This window comes from Scyliorhinus canicula, chromosome 6 (genome assembly GCF_902713615.1).
Source record: "Scyliorhinus canicula chromosome 6, sScyCan1.1, whole genome shotgun sequence".
Lineage (NCBI taxonomy): Eukaryota > Metazoa > Chordata > Chondrichthyes > Carcharhiniformes > Scyliorhinidae > Scyliorhinus > Scyliorhinus canicula.
This window is the reverse complement of record NC_052151.1, coordinates 224,123,144-224,142,836: the sequence shown is the minus strand read 5'-3', so window position 1 is coordinate 224,142,836 and position 19,693 is coordinate 224,123,144. Positions and strand designations below refer to the sequence as shown.

The window sequence follows — 19,693 nt, the reverse complement described above, 5'->3', positions numbered from 1 at the left end:
CACTTTTTTTCTCTCTAGCCCGCGGGGTGGGGTGATCTGTGCAGGGAGAAACTACACTTTATTTTTGTTTTTGATTCCAGTTTATCCCATAATCTATTGTAATTTGAATGTGAGCTCTGAATGATTAGATTGATATTGCTTTCTCCCTGACACTCCCCATTTGCAAATCATCTCATTCAAATATCATTCAAAATAACATCATGTATGGACTTAAAATATTCTCCAGCTCTCCAAATTATCTGTATGCATCCTGTCGATATATCTCACCAGGTTGACTTGCGACCAGGCCCTTACTTGTTCTTATTCAAATAATTTACCCTGTTACTTACATCGTGCTCATTTCGACAGGTATCAGTATGTTTGATTCTTTTCCAATTGTTTTAGTCAGTTTCTCTATGGAACATGTGTCTTGATCAGCATGGTAGCATTGTGGATAGCACAATTGCTTCACAGCTGCAGGGTCCCAGGTTTGATTCCCGGCTTGGGGTCACTGTCTGTGCGGAGTCTGTACGCTCTCCCCGTGTGTGCGTGGGTTTCCTCCGGGTGCTCCGGTTTCCTCCCACAGTCCAAAGATGTGCAGGTTTGGTGGATTGGCCGTGCTAAATTGCCCTTAGCGTCCAAAATTGCCCTTATTGTTGGGTGGGGTTACTGGGTTATGGGGATAGGGTGGAGGTGTTGACCTTGGGTAGGGTGCTCTTTCAAAGAGCTGGGGCAGACTCGATGGGTCGAACGGCCTCCTTCTGCACTGTAAATTCTATGATCACTTAATGAGATTGTTTCACACTGTTGTCCCATTGACCATTTCTGGCCATGCTGTTTGTCGAGTAGTGTGAGTACATGGGACCTGAGCTTCAGTGCCTAATGGCCAGCCTGCCTATTAGTCACTTCACACGTAATTCATCTGTACACGCACGCGATGCCCCCAATATCATAGCACACATTCTTGAACCTTTTGTGATCTTATCAAAAGATCTGAAAGTTGTTGCCTATCTCTCCACGTATGATCTAGATGCCTTGGGTGGTGGCCAGAATATCAGGCTTTCTTCTCTTAAATGAAAGCACAGACAAGGACACAGACATTACCAAGAGAAAGTTTATCAATTTACCATCCTACTCTGGACTTTCCCTTTCATATTAATCTCAGATTGAAATAGTCCATTGAGTTGCACCCAATATTCTAATTCCTATTTCCTGTCTCAATTGTCCACCTCAATTACTTAATCCGATCCCTACCACGAGCCCTAAAGAAATCTTACAGCCCAATAAAATATCTTCATGTGTACAACAGAAATCAAACACTTCCATTTGATTCCAGGCAGTAATACTTTGAATGTTTGTTCTTTGTCTAAAATGACCTTTTTTTTTAACGTAGCTTTCTAAATTACATTGCCTTTCTCTCCCACAATTGTCCCAAATTAAAACTAGTGTTGTTGGCTATTGGGGGACATTTTGTGACAATGGACTATGATATAAATTATAGGTGGCCCTGTAACTACATTTGTGCTCCTATATTACTTTTGAATAGTTCTGATGAAACAAAAGGCGCTCATTGGCTTAGATACCTGTTTAGAAGAGGCAATTTGTAGAAATAGATAGTGTATACTCAATGCTGTTAATATCAGAAAAGACAGAAAATGGCTGATGCACCATCAATCGGACGCGAGACGAGTTGCTGTGCAAAAGTTAGGCTTTAATAAGCTAGAAGTTAGCCGTGCGGTCGACTACAGTAAATGGACGACCGCCGGGCGTTCTGGGTATTTATACCTCGCTCTGGAGGCGGGGTTAACTCAGCCTCTCGACCAATCGGGGAGCCGTCACATGGCTGGTCTCAACCAATCGGCCGAGAGGCACATGACCAACCAGGGCCAATGGTAAGCCAGTATTCTGCACCAATGGCAGACAGCTATGCAAATCATACCACCACAATGGCTGTTAGCTATTTTGTGATATTAATGACACAAAATGGCTGAACAAGCCACATTCCCTGTAAACTGCCTCATGAGACCCAAGCGTGGGTCTGTATAGAGGGTGTCCCAACAGCCGCGGATAACAGATTCACAGAACCAGACTTGCAATGTATCCTTGATAAGCTCAAAGTCCGTCCCCCCGCCCCCGTAGACAGGACACATCATTATGTTCGTTTTGAACTACTTCTGTATGAAGTTAGGGGTGGGTAAGATCACACCCACTTTAACCATATATGTGATCAGTGGGATGCTAGGAAAATAGATTGACTGCATGTAATAAGTGTGACGTGAATATAGTTGATTGATTGTATGTAAATGAGAAAAAAACTAATTCCGCCCCTTGAATCTGTATTTTAACCCGTGAGAGCTTTAGCATAAGTGAGAGAAGGTGCTGTCAATCGGCCGCAGAGTCTGACACCTCCCCTCCCAGAATTCTGACATAATAAACTGCTTTGTTTACTTATACTCGGGCCTTTGTGAATACTTTCACCCCTAGCACCTAGTATTTTCTACACTGTCATCATCTGATGCAGGCCCTTGATCTCTCTGCCTGTCACTTTTCTTGGTCTCCCTGCTGTCTTTTTCACATGTACTTGATTCCCCCTGCTCCAAATCCTTACATGGTTTCCCATCACCTTGCCATATTAGTTTGAACCGTCCCCAACCGCTTTAGCAAGTACCCCACCACCCCCCCCAACTACCCCCTGCCAAGGACATCAGACCCGGTTAACCCATCCAGTTTGTACAGGTCGACTACAAAGCTATTGGAACTCACAGGCCGATGGGTCGCTCTGAGACGGTCGTCGCGACTCTGCAGCTCGGGCGTGCTCAGTTTGGACATTTAGAAACTGCCTCCAGCACCGAACTGAGGCTCGCCACAACCCCGGGGGGGTTGGCAACTCCGTCTTGCTGTGTGAAAGGTGTTTCCCTCCCTCATTCGGGTCTGGTTCTTCACTCTGTGTCACATCCTTGAAGAGTTTGATGGATTTCAGAGGCAGAAGGCGGTTCACATTCACTCCGTCTGGCCGGGATCAGCGCTCCTTTCCCGGGAAGGCGGTTCACATTCACTCACTTAGCCGGGAGAGAGCCCTTCTTTCCCGGGGAAGTGGTTCAGATTCACTCCGTCTGGCCGGGATCAGCGCTCCTTCCCCGGGGAGGTTCACATTCACTCCCTTAGCCGGGAGGGAGCGCTCCTTTCCCGAGGAGGTTCACATTCACTCCCTTAGCCGGGAGGGAGCGCTCCTTTCTCGGGGAGGAGGTTCACATTCACTCCGTCTGGCCGGGATCAGCGCTCCTTTCCCGGGGAGGTTCACATTCACTCCGTCTGGCCAGGATCAGCGCTCCTTTCCCGGGGAGGGGGTTCACATTCACTCCCTTAGCCGGGAGGGAGCGCTCCTTTCCCGGGGAGGGGGTTCACATTCACTCCCTTAGCCGGGAGGGAGCACTTCTTTCTCGGAGAGGAGGTTCACATTCACTCCGTCTGGCCGGGATCAGCGCTCCTTTCCCGGGGAGGGGGTTCACATTCACTCCCTTAGCCGGGATCAGCGCTCCTTTCCCGGGGAGGTTCACATTCACTCCGTCTGGCCGGGATCAGCGCTCCTTTCCCGGGGAGGGGGTTCACATTCACTCCCTTAGCCGGGAGGGAGCGCTCCTTTCCCGGGAAGGAGGTTCACATTCACTCCGTCTGGCCGGGATCAGCGCTCCTTCCCCGGGGAGGGGGTTCACATTCACTCCCTTAGCCGGGAGGGAGTGCTCCATTCCCGGGGAGGAGGTTCACATTCACTCCCTTAGCCGGGATCAGCGCACCTTTCCCGGGGAGGAGGTTCACATTCACTCCCTTAGCCGGGATCAGCGCTCCTTTCCCGGGGAGGAGGTTCACATTCACTCCCTTAGCCGGGAGAGAGTGCTCCTTTCCCGGGGAGGAGGTTCACATTCACTCCCTTAGCCGGGAGAGAGTGCTCCTTTCCCGGGGAGGGGGTTCACATTCACTCCCTTAGCCGGGATCAGCGCTCCTTTCCCGGGGAGGAGGTTCACATTCACTCCCTTAACGGGGAGGGAGCGCTCCTTTCCCGGGGAGGGGGTTCACATTCACTCCCTTAACGGGGAGGGAGCGCTCCTTTCCCGGGGAGGAGGTTCACATTCACTCCCTTAGCCGGGAGGGAGCGCTCCTTTCCCGGGGAGGAGGTTCACATTCACTCCCTTAGCCGGGAGGGAGCGCTCCTTTCCCGGGGAGGGGGTTCACATTCACTCCCTTAGCCGGGATCAGCGCTCCTTTCCCGGGGAGGAGGTTCACATTCACTCCCTTAACGGGGAGGGAGCGCTCCTTTCCCGGGGAGGGGGTTCACATTCACTCCCTTAACGGGGAGGGAGCGCTCCTTTCCCGGGGAGGAGGTTCACATTCACTCCCTTAGCCGGGAGGGAGCGCTCCTTTCCCGGGGAGGGGGTTCACATTCACTCCGTCTGGCCGGGATCAGCGCTCCTTTCCCGGGGAGGGGGTTCACATTCACTCCGTCTGGCCGGGATCAGCGCTCCTTTCCCGGGGAGGAGGTTCACATTCACTCCGTCTGGCCGGGATCAGCGCTCCTTCCCCGGGGAGGGGGTTCACATTCACTCCCTTAGCCGGGAGGGAGCGCTCCTTTCCCGGGGAGGGGGTTCACATTCACTCCCTTAGCCGGGAGGGAGCGCTCCTTTCCCGGGGAGGGGGTTTACATTCACTCCCTTAGCCGGGAGAGAGTGCTCCTTCCCCGGGGAGGAGGTTCACATTCACTCCGTCTGGCCGGGATCAGTGCTCCTTTCCCGGGGAGGGGGTTCACATTCACTCCCTTAGCCGGGATCAGCGCTCCTTTCCCGGTAAGGGGGTTCATATTCACTCCCTTAGCCGGGAGGGAGTGCTCCTTTCCCGGGGAGGAGGTTCACATTCACCCCCTTAGCCGGGAGGGAGCGCTCCTTTCCCGGGGAGGAGGTTCACATTCACTCCCTTAGCCGGGAGGGAGCGCTCCTTTCCCGGGGAGGGGGTTCACATTCACTCCCTTAGCTGGGAGGGAGCGCTCCTTTCCCGGGGAGGGGGTTCACATTCACTCCCTTAGCTGTGTGGGAGCGCTCCTTTCCCGGGGAGGGGGTTCACATTCACTCCCTTAGCTGGGAGGGAGCGCTCCTTTCCCGGGGAGGAGGTTCACATTCACTCCCTTAGCCGGGATCAGCGCTCCTTCCCCGGGGAGGAGGTTCACATTCACTCCCTTAGCCGGGAGGGAGCGCTCCTTTCCCGGGGAGGAGGTTCACATTCACTCCGTCTGGCCGGGATCAGCGCTCCTTCCCCGGGGAGGAGGTTCACATTCACTCCCTTAGCCGGGAGGGAGCGCTCCTTTCCCGGGAGGAGGTTCACATTCACTCCCTTAGCCGGGAGAGAGCGCTCCTTTCCCGGGGAGGGTGTTCACATTCACTCCCTTAACGGGGAGGGAGCGCTCCTTCCCCGGGGAGGAGGTTCACATTCACTCCCTTAGCCGGGAGGGAGCGCTCCTTCCCCGGGGAGGAGGTTCACATTCACTCCCTTAGCCGGGAGAGAGCGCTCCTTCCCGGGGAGGGTGTTCACATTCACTCCCTTAGCCGGGAGGGAGCGCTCCTTCCCCGGGGAGGGGGTTCACATTCACTCCCTTAGCCGGGAGGGAGCGCTCCTTTCACGGGGAGGAGGTTCACATTCACTCCCTTAGCCGGGAGGGAGCGCTCCTTTCCCGGGGAGGAGGTTCACATTCACTCCCTTAGCCGGGAGGGAGCGCTCCTTTCCCGGGGAGGGGGTTCACATTCACTCCCTTAGCCGGGAGGGAGCGCTCCTTTCCCGGGGAGGGGGTTCACATTCACTCCCTTAGCCGGGATCAGCGCTCCTTTCCCGGGGAGGGGGTTCACATTCACTCCCTTAGCCGGGAGGGAGCGCTCCTTTCCCAGGGAGGAGGTTCACATTCACTCCGTCTCGCCGGGATCAGCGCTCCTTCCCCGGGGAGGGGGTTCACATTCACTCCCTTAGCCGGGAGGGAGTGCTCCTTTCCCGGGGAGGGGGTTCACATTCACTCCGTCTCGCCGGGATCAGCGCTCCTTTCCCGGGGAGGGGGTTCACATTCACTCCGTCTGGCCGGGATCAGCGCTCCTTTCCCGGGGAGGAGGTTCACATTCACTCCCTCAGCCGGGAGGGAGCGCTCCTTCCCCGGGGAGGGGGTTCACATTCACTCCCTTAGCCGGGAGGGAGCGCTCCTTTCCCGGGGAGGAGGTTCACATTCACTCCCTTAGCCGGGAGGGAGTGCTCCTTTCCCGGGGAGGGGGTTCACATTCACTCCTGAAAGATTCACCCCGGGGGAAACGTTTAACAGAGAATCTGTGGCTCGTCACCCTGAATTCGAAGCCTAACCCAGGGGGTCATGAAAGTTGCAGGAAAACAACCTTTCCCCATCAATCCCCAGTGACAGTAACTGTCAAGCACTTTGTCAAGCGGCAGCTTGCAGTCACTCGGCACCAACCTGCTGGAGGCTGAGGAGAAACGGCGCGAAAAAAGCAGCACACAACATGGCCGCCGGGGAACAAACCACGTGGGGGGCGAACGGGGCCGCAGCACCAGCCAATCAGCGCATGCAGACAGCGGCCGGACTGCCTCCAGCCCAATGGGTGAAGCCGGCGGCTCTCAAACCACGCCCCTTTCCAACCCATGTGGGTCTCCGCGGCTGGGGGCGGCTCGCGCCTGCGCACGGGTGGCGCATGTGCACGGCTCGCGCCACTTTTTAAATGACCAACGGCCGCTGGAAAGGCAGCGCGCGCTTCATAACCGTTCAGCCAATAGGAAACTCCCAATAAGCCCACCCCTTCCGTGGGACGCCACACTCCATCCGCACGTGCAGCATTCTCTCAGTCCTGACCCTCTGACAGTGCAGCACTCCCTCAGTCCTGACCCTCTGACAGTGCAGCACTCCCTCAGTACTGACCCTCTGACAGTGCGGCACTCCCTCAGTACTGACCCTCTGACAGTGCAGCACTCCCTCAGTACTGACCCTCTGACAGTGCAGCATTCTCTCAGTCCTGACCGTCTGACAGTGCAGCGCTCCCTCAGTACTGACCCTCTGACAGTGCAGCACTCCCTCAGTACTGACACTCTGACAGTGCAGCACTCCCTCAGTACTGACCCTCTGACAGTGCGGCATTCCCTCAGTACTGACCCTCTAACAGTGCAGCACTCCCTCAATACTGACCCTCTGACAGTGCGGCACTCCCTAAGTACTGACCCTCTGACAGTGCAGCACTCCCTCAGTACTGACACTCTGACAGTGCAGCACTCCCTCAGTACTGACCCTCTAACAGTGCAGCACTCCCTCAATACTGACCCTCTGACAGTGCGGCACTCCCTAAGTACTGACCCTCTGACAGTGCGGCACTCCCTCAGTACTGACCCTCTGACAGTGCGGCACTCCCTCAGTACTGACCCTCTGACAGTGCAGCACTCACTCAGTACTGACCCTCTAACAGTGCGGCACGCCCTCAGTACTGACCCTCTGACAGTGCAGCACTCCCTCAGTACTGACCCTCTGACAGTGCAGCATTCCCTCAGTACTGACCCTCTGACAGTGCGGCACTCCCTCAGTACTGACCCTCTGACAGTGCAGCACTCCCTCAGTACTGACCCTCTGACAGTGCAACACTCCCTCAGTACTGACCCTCTGACAGTGCGGCACTCCCTCAGTACTGACCCTCTAACAGTGCGGCACGCCCTCAGTACTGACCCTCTGACAGTGCAGCACTCCCTCAGTACTGACCCTCTGACAGTGCAGCATTCCCTCAGTACTGACCCTCTGACAGTGCAGCACTCCCTCAGTACTGACCCTCTGACAGTGCAGCACTCCCTCAGTACTGACCCTCTGACAGTGCGGCGCTCCCTCAGTACTGACCCTCTGACAGCGCGGCACTCCCTCAGTACTGACCCTCTGACAGTGCGGCACTCCCTCAGTACTGACCCTCTGACAGTGCGGCACTCTCTCAGTACTGACCCTCTGACAGTGCGGCACTCCCTCAGTACTGACCCTCCCACAGTGCAGCACTCCCTCAGTACTGACCCTCTGACAGTGCAGCACTCCCTCAGTACTGACCCTCTGACAGTGCGGCACTCCCTCAGTACTGACCCTCTGACAGTGCGGCACTCCCTCAGTACTGACCCTCTGACAGTGCAGCACTCCCTCAGTACTGACCCTCTGACAGTGCAGCACTCCCTCAGTACTGACCCTCTGACAGTGCGGCACTCACTCAGTACTGACCCTCTGACAGTGCAGCACTCCCTCAGTACTGACCCTCTGACAGTGCGGCACTCTCTCAGTACTGACCCTCCCACAGTGCAGCACTCCCTCAGTACTGACCCTCTGACAGTGCAGCACTCCCTCAGTACTGACCCTCTGACAGTGCGGCACTCCCTCAGTACTGACCCTCTGACAGTGCAGCACTCCCTCAGTACTGACCCTCTGACAGTGCAGCACTCCCTCAGTACTGACCCTCTGACAGTGCAGCACTCCCTCAGTACTGACCCTCTGACAGTGCGGCACTCCCTCAGTACTGACCCTCTGACAGTGCAGCGCTCCCTCAGTACTGACCCTCTGACAGTGCAGCGCTCCCTCAGTACTGACCCTCTGACAGTGCGGCACTCCCTCAGTACTGACCCTCTGACAGTGCGGCACTCCCTCAGTACTGACCCTCTGACAGTGCGGCACTCCCTCAGTACTGACCCTCTGACAGTGCGGCACTCCCTCAGTACTGACCCTCCCACAGTGCAGCACTCCCTCAGTACTGACCCTCTGACAGTGCGGCACTCCCTCAGTACTGACCCTCCGACAGTGCGGCACTCCCTCAGTACTGACCCTCTGACAGTGCAGCGCTCCCTCAGTACTGACCCTCTGACAGTGCAGCGCTCCCTCAGTACTGACCCTCTGACAGTGCAGCGCTCCCTCAGTACTGACCCTCTGACAGTGCAGCACTCCCTCAGTACTGACCCTCTGACAGTGCAGCACTCCCTCAGTACTGACCCTCTGACAGTGCGGCACTCCCTCAGTACTGACCCTCTGACAGTGCAGCACTCCCTCAGTACTGACCCTCTGAGAGTGCAGCACTCCCTCAGTACTGACCCTCTGACAGTGCAGCACTCCCTCAGTACTGACCCTCTGACAGTGCAGCGCTCCCTCAGTACTGACCCTCTGACAGTGCAGCACTCCCTCAGTACTGACCCTCTGACAGTGCAGCACTCCCTCAGTACTGACCCTCTGACAGTGCAGCACTCCCTCAGTACTGACCCTCTGACAGTGCGGCACTCCCTCAGTACTGACCCTCTGACAGTGCGGGGCTCCCTCAGTACTGACCCTCTGACAGTGCAGCGCTCTCTCAGTCCTGACCCTCCCACAGTGCGGCACTCCCTCAGTACTGACCCTCTGACAGTGCAGCACTCCCTCAGTACTGACCCTCTGACAGTGCGGCACTCCCTCAGTACTGACCCTTTGACAGTGCAGCACTCCCTCAGTACTGACCCTCTGACAGTGCAGCACTCTCAGTCCTGACCCTCTGACAGTGCAGCACTCCCTCAGTACTGACCCTTTGACAGTGCAGCACTCTCTCAGTCCTGACCCTCCCACAGTGCAGCACTCCCTCAGTACTGACCCTCTGACAGTGCAGCACTCCCTCAGTACTGACCCTCTGACAGTGCGGCACTCCCTCAGTACTGACCCTTTGACAGTGCCGCACTCCCTCAGTACTGACCCACTGACAGTGCGGCACTCCCTCAGTACTGACCCTCTGACAGTGCAGCACTCCCTCAGTACTGACCCTCTGACAGTGCAGCACTCTCTCAGTCCTGACCCTCTGACAGTGCGGCACTCCCTCAGTACTGACCCTCTGACAGTGCAGCACTCCCTCAGTACTGACCCTCTGACAGTGCGGCACTCCCTCAGTACTGACCCTCTGACAGTGCGGCACTCCCTCAGTACTGACCCTCTGACAGTGCGGCACTCCCTCAGTACTGACCCTCTGACAGTGCAGCACTCCCTCAGTACTGACCCTCTGACAGTGCAGCACTCCCTCAGTACTGACCCTCTGACAGTGCAGCACTCCCTCAGTACTGACCCTCTGACAGTGCAGCATTCTCTCAGTCCTGACCCTCTGACAGTGCAGCACTCCCTCAGTACTTACCCTCTGACAGTGCAGCACTCCCTCAGTACTGACCCTCCCACAGTGCAGCACTCCCTCAGTACTGACCCTCTGACAGTGCAGCACTCCCTCAGTACTGACCCTCTCACAGTGCAGCACTCCCTCAGTACTGACCCTCTGACAGTGCGGTACTCTCTCAGTCCTGACCCTCTGACAGTGCAGCACTCCCTCAGTACTGACCCTCTGACAGTGCGACACTCCCTCAGTACTGACCCTCTGACAGTGCAGCACTCCCTCAGTACTGACCCTCTGACAGTGCGGCACTCCCTCAGTACTGACCCTCTGACAGTGCGGCACTCCCTCAGTACTGACACTCTGACAGTGCGGCACTCCCTCAGTACTGACCCTCTGACAGTGCGGCACTCCCTCAGTACTGACCCTCTGACAGTGCGGCACTCCCTCAGTACTGACCCTCTGACAGTGCGGCACTCCCTCAGTACTGACCCTCTGACAGTGCGGCACTCCCTCAGTACTGACCCTCTGACAGTGCGGCACTCCCTCAGTACTGACCCTCTGACAGTGCGGCACTCCCTCAGTACTGACCCTCTGACAGTGCGGCACTCCCTCAGTACTGACCCTCTGACAGTGCGGCACTCCCTCAGTACTGACCCTCTGACAGTGCGGCACTCCCTCAGTACTGACCCTCTGACAGTGCAGCACTCCCTCAGTACTGACCCTCTGACAGTGCGGCACTCCCTCAGTACTGACCCTCTGACAGTGCGGCACTCCCTCAGTACTGACCCTCAGACAGTGCGGCACTCCCTCAGTACTGACTCTCTGACAGTGCGGCACTCCCTCAGTACTGACCCTCTGACAGTGCGGCACTCCCTCAGTACTGACCCTCTGACAGTGCGGCACTCCCTCAGTACTGACCCTCTGACAGTGCGGCACTCCCTCAGTACTGACCCTCTGACAGTGCGGCATTCCCTCAGTACTGACCCTCTGACAGTGCGGCACTCCCTCAGTACTGACGCTCTGACAGTGCGGCACTCCCTCAGTACTGACCCTCTGACAGTGCGGCACTCCCTCAGTACTGACCCTCTGACAGTGCAGCTCCCTCAGTACTGACCCTCTGACAGTGCGGCACTCCCTCAGTACTGACCCTCTGATAGTGCGGCACTCCCTCAGTACTGACCCTCTGACAGTGCAGCACTCCCTCAGTACTGACCCTCTGACAGTGCGGCACTCCCTCAGTACTGACCCTCTGACAGTGCAGCACTCCCTCAGTACTGACCCTCTGACAGTGCAGCACTCCCTCAGTACTGACCCTCTGACAGTGCAGCACTCCCTCAGTACTGACCCTCTGACAGTGCAGCACTCCCTCAGTACTGACCCTCTGACAGTGTGGCACTCCCTCAGTACTGACCCTCTGGCAGTGCAGCACTCACTCAGTACTGACCCTCTGACAGTGCGGCACTCCCTCAGTACTGACCCTCTGACTGTGCAGCACTCTCTCAGTACTGACCCTCTGACAGTGTGGCACTCCCTCAGTACTGACCCTCTGGCAGTGCAGCACTCACTCAGTACTGACCCTCTGACAGTGCGGCACTCCCTCAGTACTGACCCTCTGACAGTGCGGCACTCTCTCAGTACTGACCCTCTGACAGTGCGGCACTCCCTCAGTACTGACCCTCTGACAGTGCGGCACTCTCTCAGTACTGACCCTCTGACAGTGCGGCACTCCCTCAGTACTGACCCTCTGACAGTGCGGCACTCTCTCAGTACTGACCCTCTGACAGTGCGGCACTCCCTCAGTACTGACCCTCCCACAGTGCAGCACTCCCTCAGTACTGACCCTCTGACAGTGCAGCACTCCCTCAGTACTGACTCTCTGACAGTGCGGCACTCCCTCAGTACTGACCCTCTGACAGTGCGGCACTCCGTCAGTACTGACCCTCTGACAGTGCGGCACTCCCTCAGTACTGACCCTCTGACAGTGCAGCACTCCCTCAGTACTGACCCTCTGACAGTGCAGCACTCCCTCAGTACTGACCCTCTGACAGTGCGGCACTCACTCAGTACTGACCCTCTGACAGTGCAGCACTCCCTCAGTACTGACCCTCTGACAGTGCGGCACTCTCTCAGTACTGACCCTCCCACAGTGCAGCACTCCCTCAGTACTGACCCTCTGACAGTGCAGCACTCCCTCAGTACTGACCCTCTGACAGTGCGGCACTCCCTCAGTACTGACCCTCTGACAGTGCAGCACTCCCTCAGTACTGACCCTCTGACAGTGCAGCACTCCCTCAGTACTGACCCTCTGACAGTGCAGCACTCCCTCAGTACTGACCCTCTGACAGTGCGGCACTCCCTCAGTACTGACCCTCTGACAGTGCGGCACTCCCTCAGTACTGACCCTCTGACAGTGCGGCACTCCCTCAGTACTGACCCTCTGACAGTGCGGCACTCCCTCAGTACTGACCCTCTGACAGTGCAGCGCTCCCTCAGTACTGACCCTCTGACAGTGCAGCGCTCCCTCAGTACTAACCCTCTGACAGTGCGGCACTCCCTCAGTACTGACCCTCTGACAGTGCGGCACTCCCTCAGTACTGACCCTCTGACAGTGCGGCACTCCCTCAGTACTGACCCTCTGACAGTGCGGCACTCCCTCAGTACTGACCCTCCGACAGTGCAGCACTCCCTCAGTACTGACCCTCTGACAGTGCGGCACTCCCTCAGTACTGACCCTCTGACAGTGCGGCACTCCCTCAGTACTGACCCTCTGACAGTGCAGCGCTCCCTCAGTACTGACCCTCTGACAGTGCAGCGCTCCCTCAGTACTGACCCTCTGACAGTGCAGCGCTCCCTCAGTACTGACCCTCTGACAGTGCAGCACTCCCTCAGTACTGACCCTCTGACAGTGCAGCACTCCCTCAGTACTGACCCTCTGACAGTGCGGCACTCCCTCAGTACTGACCCTCTGACAGTGCAGCACTCCCTCAGTACTGACCCTCTGAGCAGTGCAGCACTCCCTCAGTACTGACCCTCTGACAGTGCAGCACTCCCTCAGTACTGACCCTCTGACAGTGCAGCGCTCCCTCAGTACTGACCCTCTGACAGTGCAGCACTCCCTCAGTACTGACCCTCTGACAGTGCAGCACTCCCTCAGTACTGACCCTCTGACAGTGCAGCACTCCCTCAGTACTGACCCTCTGACAGTGCGGCACTCCCTCAGTACTGACCCTCTGACAGTGCGGGCTCCCTCAGTACTGACCCTCTGACAGTGCAGCGCTCTCCTCAGTCCTGACCCTCCCACAGTGCGGCACTCCCTCAGTACTGACCCTCTGACAGTGCAGCACTCCCTCAGTACTGACCCTCTGACAGTGCGGCACTCCCTCAGTACTGACCCTTTGACAGTGCAGCACTCCCTCAGTACTGACCCTCTGACAGTGCAGCACTCTCTCAGTCCTGACCCTCTGACAGTGCAGCACTCCCTCAGTACTGACCCTTTGACAGTGCAGCACTCTCTCAGTCCTGACCCTCCGACAGTGCAGCACTCCCTCAGTACTGACCCTCTGACAGTGCAGCACTCCCTCAGTACTGACCCTCTGACAGTGCGGCACTCCCTCAGTACTGACCCTTTGACAGTGCAGCACTCCCTCAGTACTGACCCACTGACAGTGCGGCACTCCCTCAGTACTGACCCTCTGACAGTGCAGCGCTCCCTCAGTACTGACCCTCTGACAGTGCAGCACTCCCTCAGTACTGACCCTCTGACAGTGCAGCACTCTCTCAGTCCTGACCCTCTGACAGTGCGGCACTCCCTCAGTACTGACCCTCTGACAGTGCAGCACTCCCTCAGTACTGACCCTCTGACAGTGCGGCACTCCCTCAGTACTGACCCTCTGACAGTGCGGCACTCCCTCAGTACTGACCCTCTGACAGTGCGGCACTCCCTCAGTACTGACCCTCTGACAGTGCAGCACTCCCTCAGTACTGACCCTCTGACAGTGCAGCACTCCCTCAGTACTGACCCTCTGACAGTGCAGCACTCCCTCAGTACTGACCCTCTGACAGTGCAGCATCTCCTCAGTCCTGACCCTCTGACAGTGCAGCACTCCCTCAGTACTGACCCTCTGACAGTGCAGCACTCCCTCAGTACTGACCCTCCTGACAGTGCAGCACTCCCTCAGTACTGACCCTCTGACAGTGCAGCACTCCCTCAGTACTGACCCTCTCACAGTGCAGCACTCCCTCAGTACTGACCCTCTGACAGTGCGGTACTCTCTCAGTCCTGACCCTCTGACAGTGCAGCACTCCCTCAGTACTGACCCTCTGACAGTGCGACACTCCCTCAGTACTGACCCTCTGACAGTGCAGCACTCCCTCAGTACTGACCCTCTGACAGTGCGGCACTCCCTCAGTACTGACCCTCTGACAGTGCGGCACTCCCTCAGTACTGACCCTCTGACAGTGCGGCACTCCCTCAGTACTGACCCTCTGACAGTGCGGCACTCCCTCAGTACTGACCCTCTGACAGTGCGGCACTCCCTCAGTACTGACCCTCTGACAGTGCGGCACTCCCTCAGTACTGACCCTCTGACAGTGCGGCACTCCCTCAGTACTGACCCTCTGACAGTGCGGCACTCCCTCAGTACTGACCCTCTGACAGTGCGGCACTCCCTCAGTACTGACCCTCTGACAGTGCGGCACTCCCTCAGTACTGACCCTCTGACAGTGCGGCACTCCCTCAGTACTGACCCTCTGACAGTGCGGCACTCCCTCAGTACTGACCCTCTGACAGTGCGGCACTCCCTCAGTACTGACCCTCTGACAGTGCAGCACTCCCTCAGTACTGACCCTCTGACAGTGCGGCACTCCCTCAGTACTGACCCTCTGACAGTGCGGCACTCCCTCAGTACTGACCCTCTGACAGTGCGGCACTCCCTCAGTACTGACTCTCTGACAGTGCGGCACTCCCTCAGTACTGACCCTCTGACAGTGCGGCACTCCCTCAGTACTGACCCTCTGACAGTGCGGCACTCCCTCAGTACTGACCCTCTGACAGTGCGGCACTCCCTCAGTACTGACCCTCTGACAGTGCGGCACTTCCCTCAGTACTGACCCTCTGACAGTGCGGCACTCCCTCAGTACTGACGCTCTGACAGTGCGGCACTCCCTCAGTACTGACCCTCTGACAGTGCGGCACTCCCTCAGTACTGACCCTCTGACAGTGCGGCACTCCCTCAGTACTGACCCTCTGACAGTGCGGCACTCCCTCAGTACTGACCCTCTGACAGTGCGGCACTCCCTCAGTACTGACCCTCTGACAGTGCGGCATTCCCTCAGTACTGACGCTCTGACAGTGCAGCACTCCCTCAGTACTGACCCTCTGACAGTGCGGCACTCCCTCAGTACTGACCCTCTGACAGTGCGGCACTCCCTCAGTACTGACCCTCTGACAGTGAGGCACTCCCTCAGTACTGACCCTCTGACAGTGCAGCACTCCCTCAGTACTGACCCTCAGACAGTGCAGCACTCCCTCAGTACTGACCCTCTGACAGTGCAGCACTCCCTCAGTACTGACCCTCTGACAGTGCAGCACTCCCTCAGTACTGACCCTCTGACAGTGCGGCACTCCCTCAGTACTGACCCTCTGACAGTGCGGCACTCCCTCAGTACTGACCCTCTGACAGTGCAGCTCTCCCTCAGTACTGACCCTCTGACAGTGCGGCACTCCCTCAGTACTGACCCTCTGACAGTGCGGCACTCCCTCAGTACTGACCCTCTGACAGTGCAGCACTCCCTCAGTACTGACGATCTGACAGTGCAGCACTACCTCAGTACTGACCCTCTGACAGTGCAGCACTCCCTCAGTACTGACCCTCTGACAGTGCGGCACTCCCTCAGTACTGACCCTCTGACAGTGCGGCACTCCCTCAGTACTGACCCTCTGACAGTGCAGCTCTCCCTCAGTACTGACCCTCTGACAGTGCGGCACTCCCTCAGTACTGACCCTCTGACAGTGCGGCACTCCCTCAGTACTGACCCTCTGACAGTGCGGCACTCCCTCAGTACTGACCCTCTGACAGTGCGGCACTCCCTCAGTACTGACCCTCTGACAGTGCGGCACTCCCTCAGTACTGACCCTCTGACAGTGCAGCTCCCTCAGTACTGACCGTCTGACAGTGCGGCACTCCCTCAGTACTGACCCTCTGATAGTGCGGCACTCCCTCAGTACTGACCCTCTGACAGTGCAGCACTCCCTCAGTACTGACGATCTGACAGTGCAGCACTCCCTCAGTACTGACCCTCTGACAGTGCGGCACTCCCTCAGTACTGACCCTCTGACAGTGAGGCACTCACTCAGTACTGACCCTCTGACAGTGTAGCACTCCCTCAGTACTGACCCTCTGACAGTGCAGCACTCCCTCAGTACTGACCCTCTGACAGTGCAGCACTCCCTCAGTACTGACCCTCTGACAGTGCAGCACTCCCTCAGTACTGACCCTCTGACAGTGCGGCACTCCCTCAGTACTGACCCTCTGACAGTGCGGCAGTCCCTCAGTACTGACCCACTGACAGTGCGGCACTCCCTCAGTACTGACCCTCAGACAGTGCAGCACACCCTCAGTACTGACCCTCTGACAGTGCGGCACTCCCTCAGTACTGACCCTCTGACAGTGCAGCACTCCCTCAGTACTGACCCTCAGACAGTGCAGCACTCCCTCAGTACTGACCCTCTGACACCACGGCACTCCCTCAGTACTGACCCTCTGACAGTGCGGCACTCCCTCAGTACTGACCCTCTGACAGAGCAGCACTCCCTCAGTACTGACCCTCTGACAGTGCAGCACTCCCTCAGTACTGACCATCTGACAGTGCAGCAGTCCCTCAGTCCTGACCCTCTGACAGTGCGGCACTCCCTCAGTACTGACCCTCTGACAGTGCGGCACTCCCTCAGTACTGACACTCTGACAGTGCGGCACTCCCTCAGTTCTGACCCTCTGACAGTGCAGCACTCCCTCAGTACTGACCCTCTGACAGTGCAGCCGTCCTTCAGTACTGACCCTCTGACAGTGCGGCACTCCCTCAGTACTGACCCTCTGACAGTGCGGCACTCCCTCAGTACTGACCCTCTGACAGTGCGGCACTCCCTCAGTACTGACCCTCTGACAGTGCGGCACTCCCTCAGTACTGACCCTCTGACAGTGCGGCACTCCCTCAGTACTGACCCTCTGACAGTGAGGCACTCCCTCAGTACTGACCCTCTGACAGTGCAGCACTCCCTCAGTACTGACCCTCAGACAGTGCAGCACTCCCTCAGTACTGACCCTCTGACAGTGCAGCACTCCCTCAGTACTGACCCTCTGACAGTGCAGCACCCCTCAGTACTGACCCTCTGACAGTGCGGCACTCCCTCAGTACTGACCCTCTGACAGTGCGGCACTCCCTCAGTACTGACCCTCTGACAGTGCAGCTCTCCCTCAGTACTGACCCTCTGACAGTGCGGCACTCCCTCAGTACTGACCCTCTGACAGTGCGGCACTCCCTCAGTACTGACCCTCTGACAGTGCAGCACTCCCTCAGTACTGACGATCTGACAGTGCAGCACTACCTCAGTACTGACCCTCTGACAGTGCAGCACTCCCTCAGTACTGACCCTCTGACAGTGCGGCACTCCCTCAGTACTGACCCTCTGACAGTGCGGCACTCCCTCAGTACTGACCCTCTGACAGTGCAGCTCTCCCTCAGTACTGACCCTCTGACAGTGCGGCACTCCCTCAGTACTGACCCTCTGACAGTGCGGCACTCCCTCAGTACTGACCCTCTGACAGTGCGGCACTCCCTCAGTACTGACCCTCTGACAGTGCGGCACTCCCTCAGTACTGACCCTCTGACAGTGCGGCACTCCCTCAGTACTGACCCTCTGACAGTGCAGCTCCCTCAGTACTGACCCTCTGACAGTGCGGCACTCCCTCAGTACTGACCCTCTGATAGTGCGGCACTCCCTCAGTACTGACCCTCTGACAGTGCAGCACTCCCTCAGTACTGACGATCTGACAGTGCAGCACTCCCTCAGTACTGACCCTCTGACAGTGCGGCACTCCCTCAGTACTGACCCTCTGACAGTGAGGCACTCACTCAGTACTGACCCTCTGACAGTGTAGCACTCCCTCAGTACTGACCCTCTGACAGTGCAGCACTCCCTCAGTACTGACCCTCTGACAGTGCAGCACTCCCTCAGTACTGACCCTCTGACAGTGCAGCACTCCCTCAGTACTGACCCTCTGACAGTGCGGCACTCCCTCAGTACTGACCCTCTGACAGTGCGGCACTCCCTCAGTACTGACCCTCTGACAGTGCGGCACTCCCTCAGTACTGACCCTCTGACAGTGCAGCTCTCCCTCAGTACTGACCCTCTGACAGTGCGGCACTCCCTCAGTACTGACCCTCTGACAGTGCGGCACTCCCTCAGTACTGACCCTCTGACAGTGCGGCACTCCCTCAGTACTGACCCTCTGACAGAGCAGCACTCCCTCAGTACTGACCCTCTGACAGTGCAGCACTCCCTCAGTACTGACCATCTGACAGTGCAGCAGTCCCTCAGTCCTGACCCTCTGACAGTGCGGCACTCCCTCAGTACTGACCCTCTGACAGTGCGGCACTCCCTCAGTACTGACACTCTGACAGTGCGGCACTCCCTCAGTTCTGACCCTCTGACAGTGCAGCACTCCCTCAGTACTGACCCTCTGACAGTGCAGCCGTCCCTCAGTACTGACCCTCTGACAGTGCGGCACTCCCTCAGTACTGACCCTCTGACAGTGCAGCACTCCCTCAGTACTGACCCTCTGACAGTGCAGCACTCCTCTCAGTACTGACCCTCTGACAGTGAGGCACTCCCTCAGTACTGACCCTCTGACAGTGCGGCACTCCCTCAGTACTGACCCTCTGACAGTGCAGCACTCCCTCAGTACTGACCCTCTGACAGTGCGGCACTCCCTCAGTACTGACACTCTGACAGTGCGGCACTCCCTCAGTACTGACCCTCTGACAGCGCAGCACTCCCTCAGTACTGACCCTCTGACAGTGCAGCACTCCTTGAGTACTGACCCTCTGACAGTGCAGCACTCCCTCAGTACTGACCCTCTGACTGTACAGCCGTCCTTCAGTACTGACCCTCTGACAGTGCAGCACTCCCTCAGTACTGACCCTCTGACAGCGCAGCACTCCCTCAGTACTGACCCTCTGACAGCGCAGCACTTCCCTCAGTACTGACCCTCAGACAGTGCAGCACTACCTCAGTACTGACCCTCTGAGAATGCGGCACTCCCTCAATACTGAGCCTCTGACAGTGCGGCACTCCCTCAGTACTGACACCCTGACAGTGCGGCACTCCCTCAGTACTGACCCTCTGACAGTGCGGCAATCCCTCAGTACTGACCCTCTGACAGTGCGACTCTCCCTCAGTACTGACCCTCTGACAGTGTGGCACTGCCTCAGTACTGACCCTCTGACAGTGCGGCACTCCCTCAGTACTAACACTGACAGTGCGGCACTCCCTCAGTACT

The 19,693-nt window shown here is 57.5% G+C and overlaps 1 protein-coding gene across 1 annotated transcript in view; it reads right to left on the bottom strand.

Annotated features, from left to right (window-relative positions):
• Nucleotides 1-6,285: 6,285 nt before the first annotated feature.
• LOC119968056 (mediator of RNA polymerase II transcription subunit 12-like) overlaps nt 6,286-19,693 on the bottom strand; it is a 64,769-nt gene continuing 51,361 nt past the window's right edge. The window contains exon 8 of the mRNA XM_038801155.1: nt 6,286-6,291. Within this exon, the coding sequence (XP_038657083.1) occupies nt 6,286-6,291 (6 nt within the window). The remainder of the gene's footprint in view (nt 6,292-19,693) is intronic.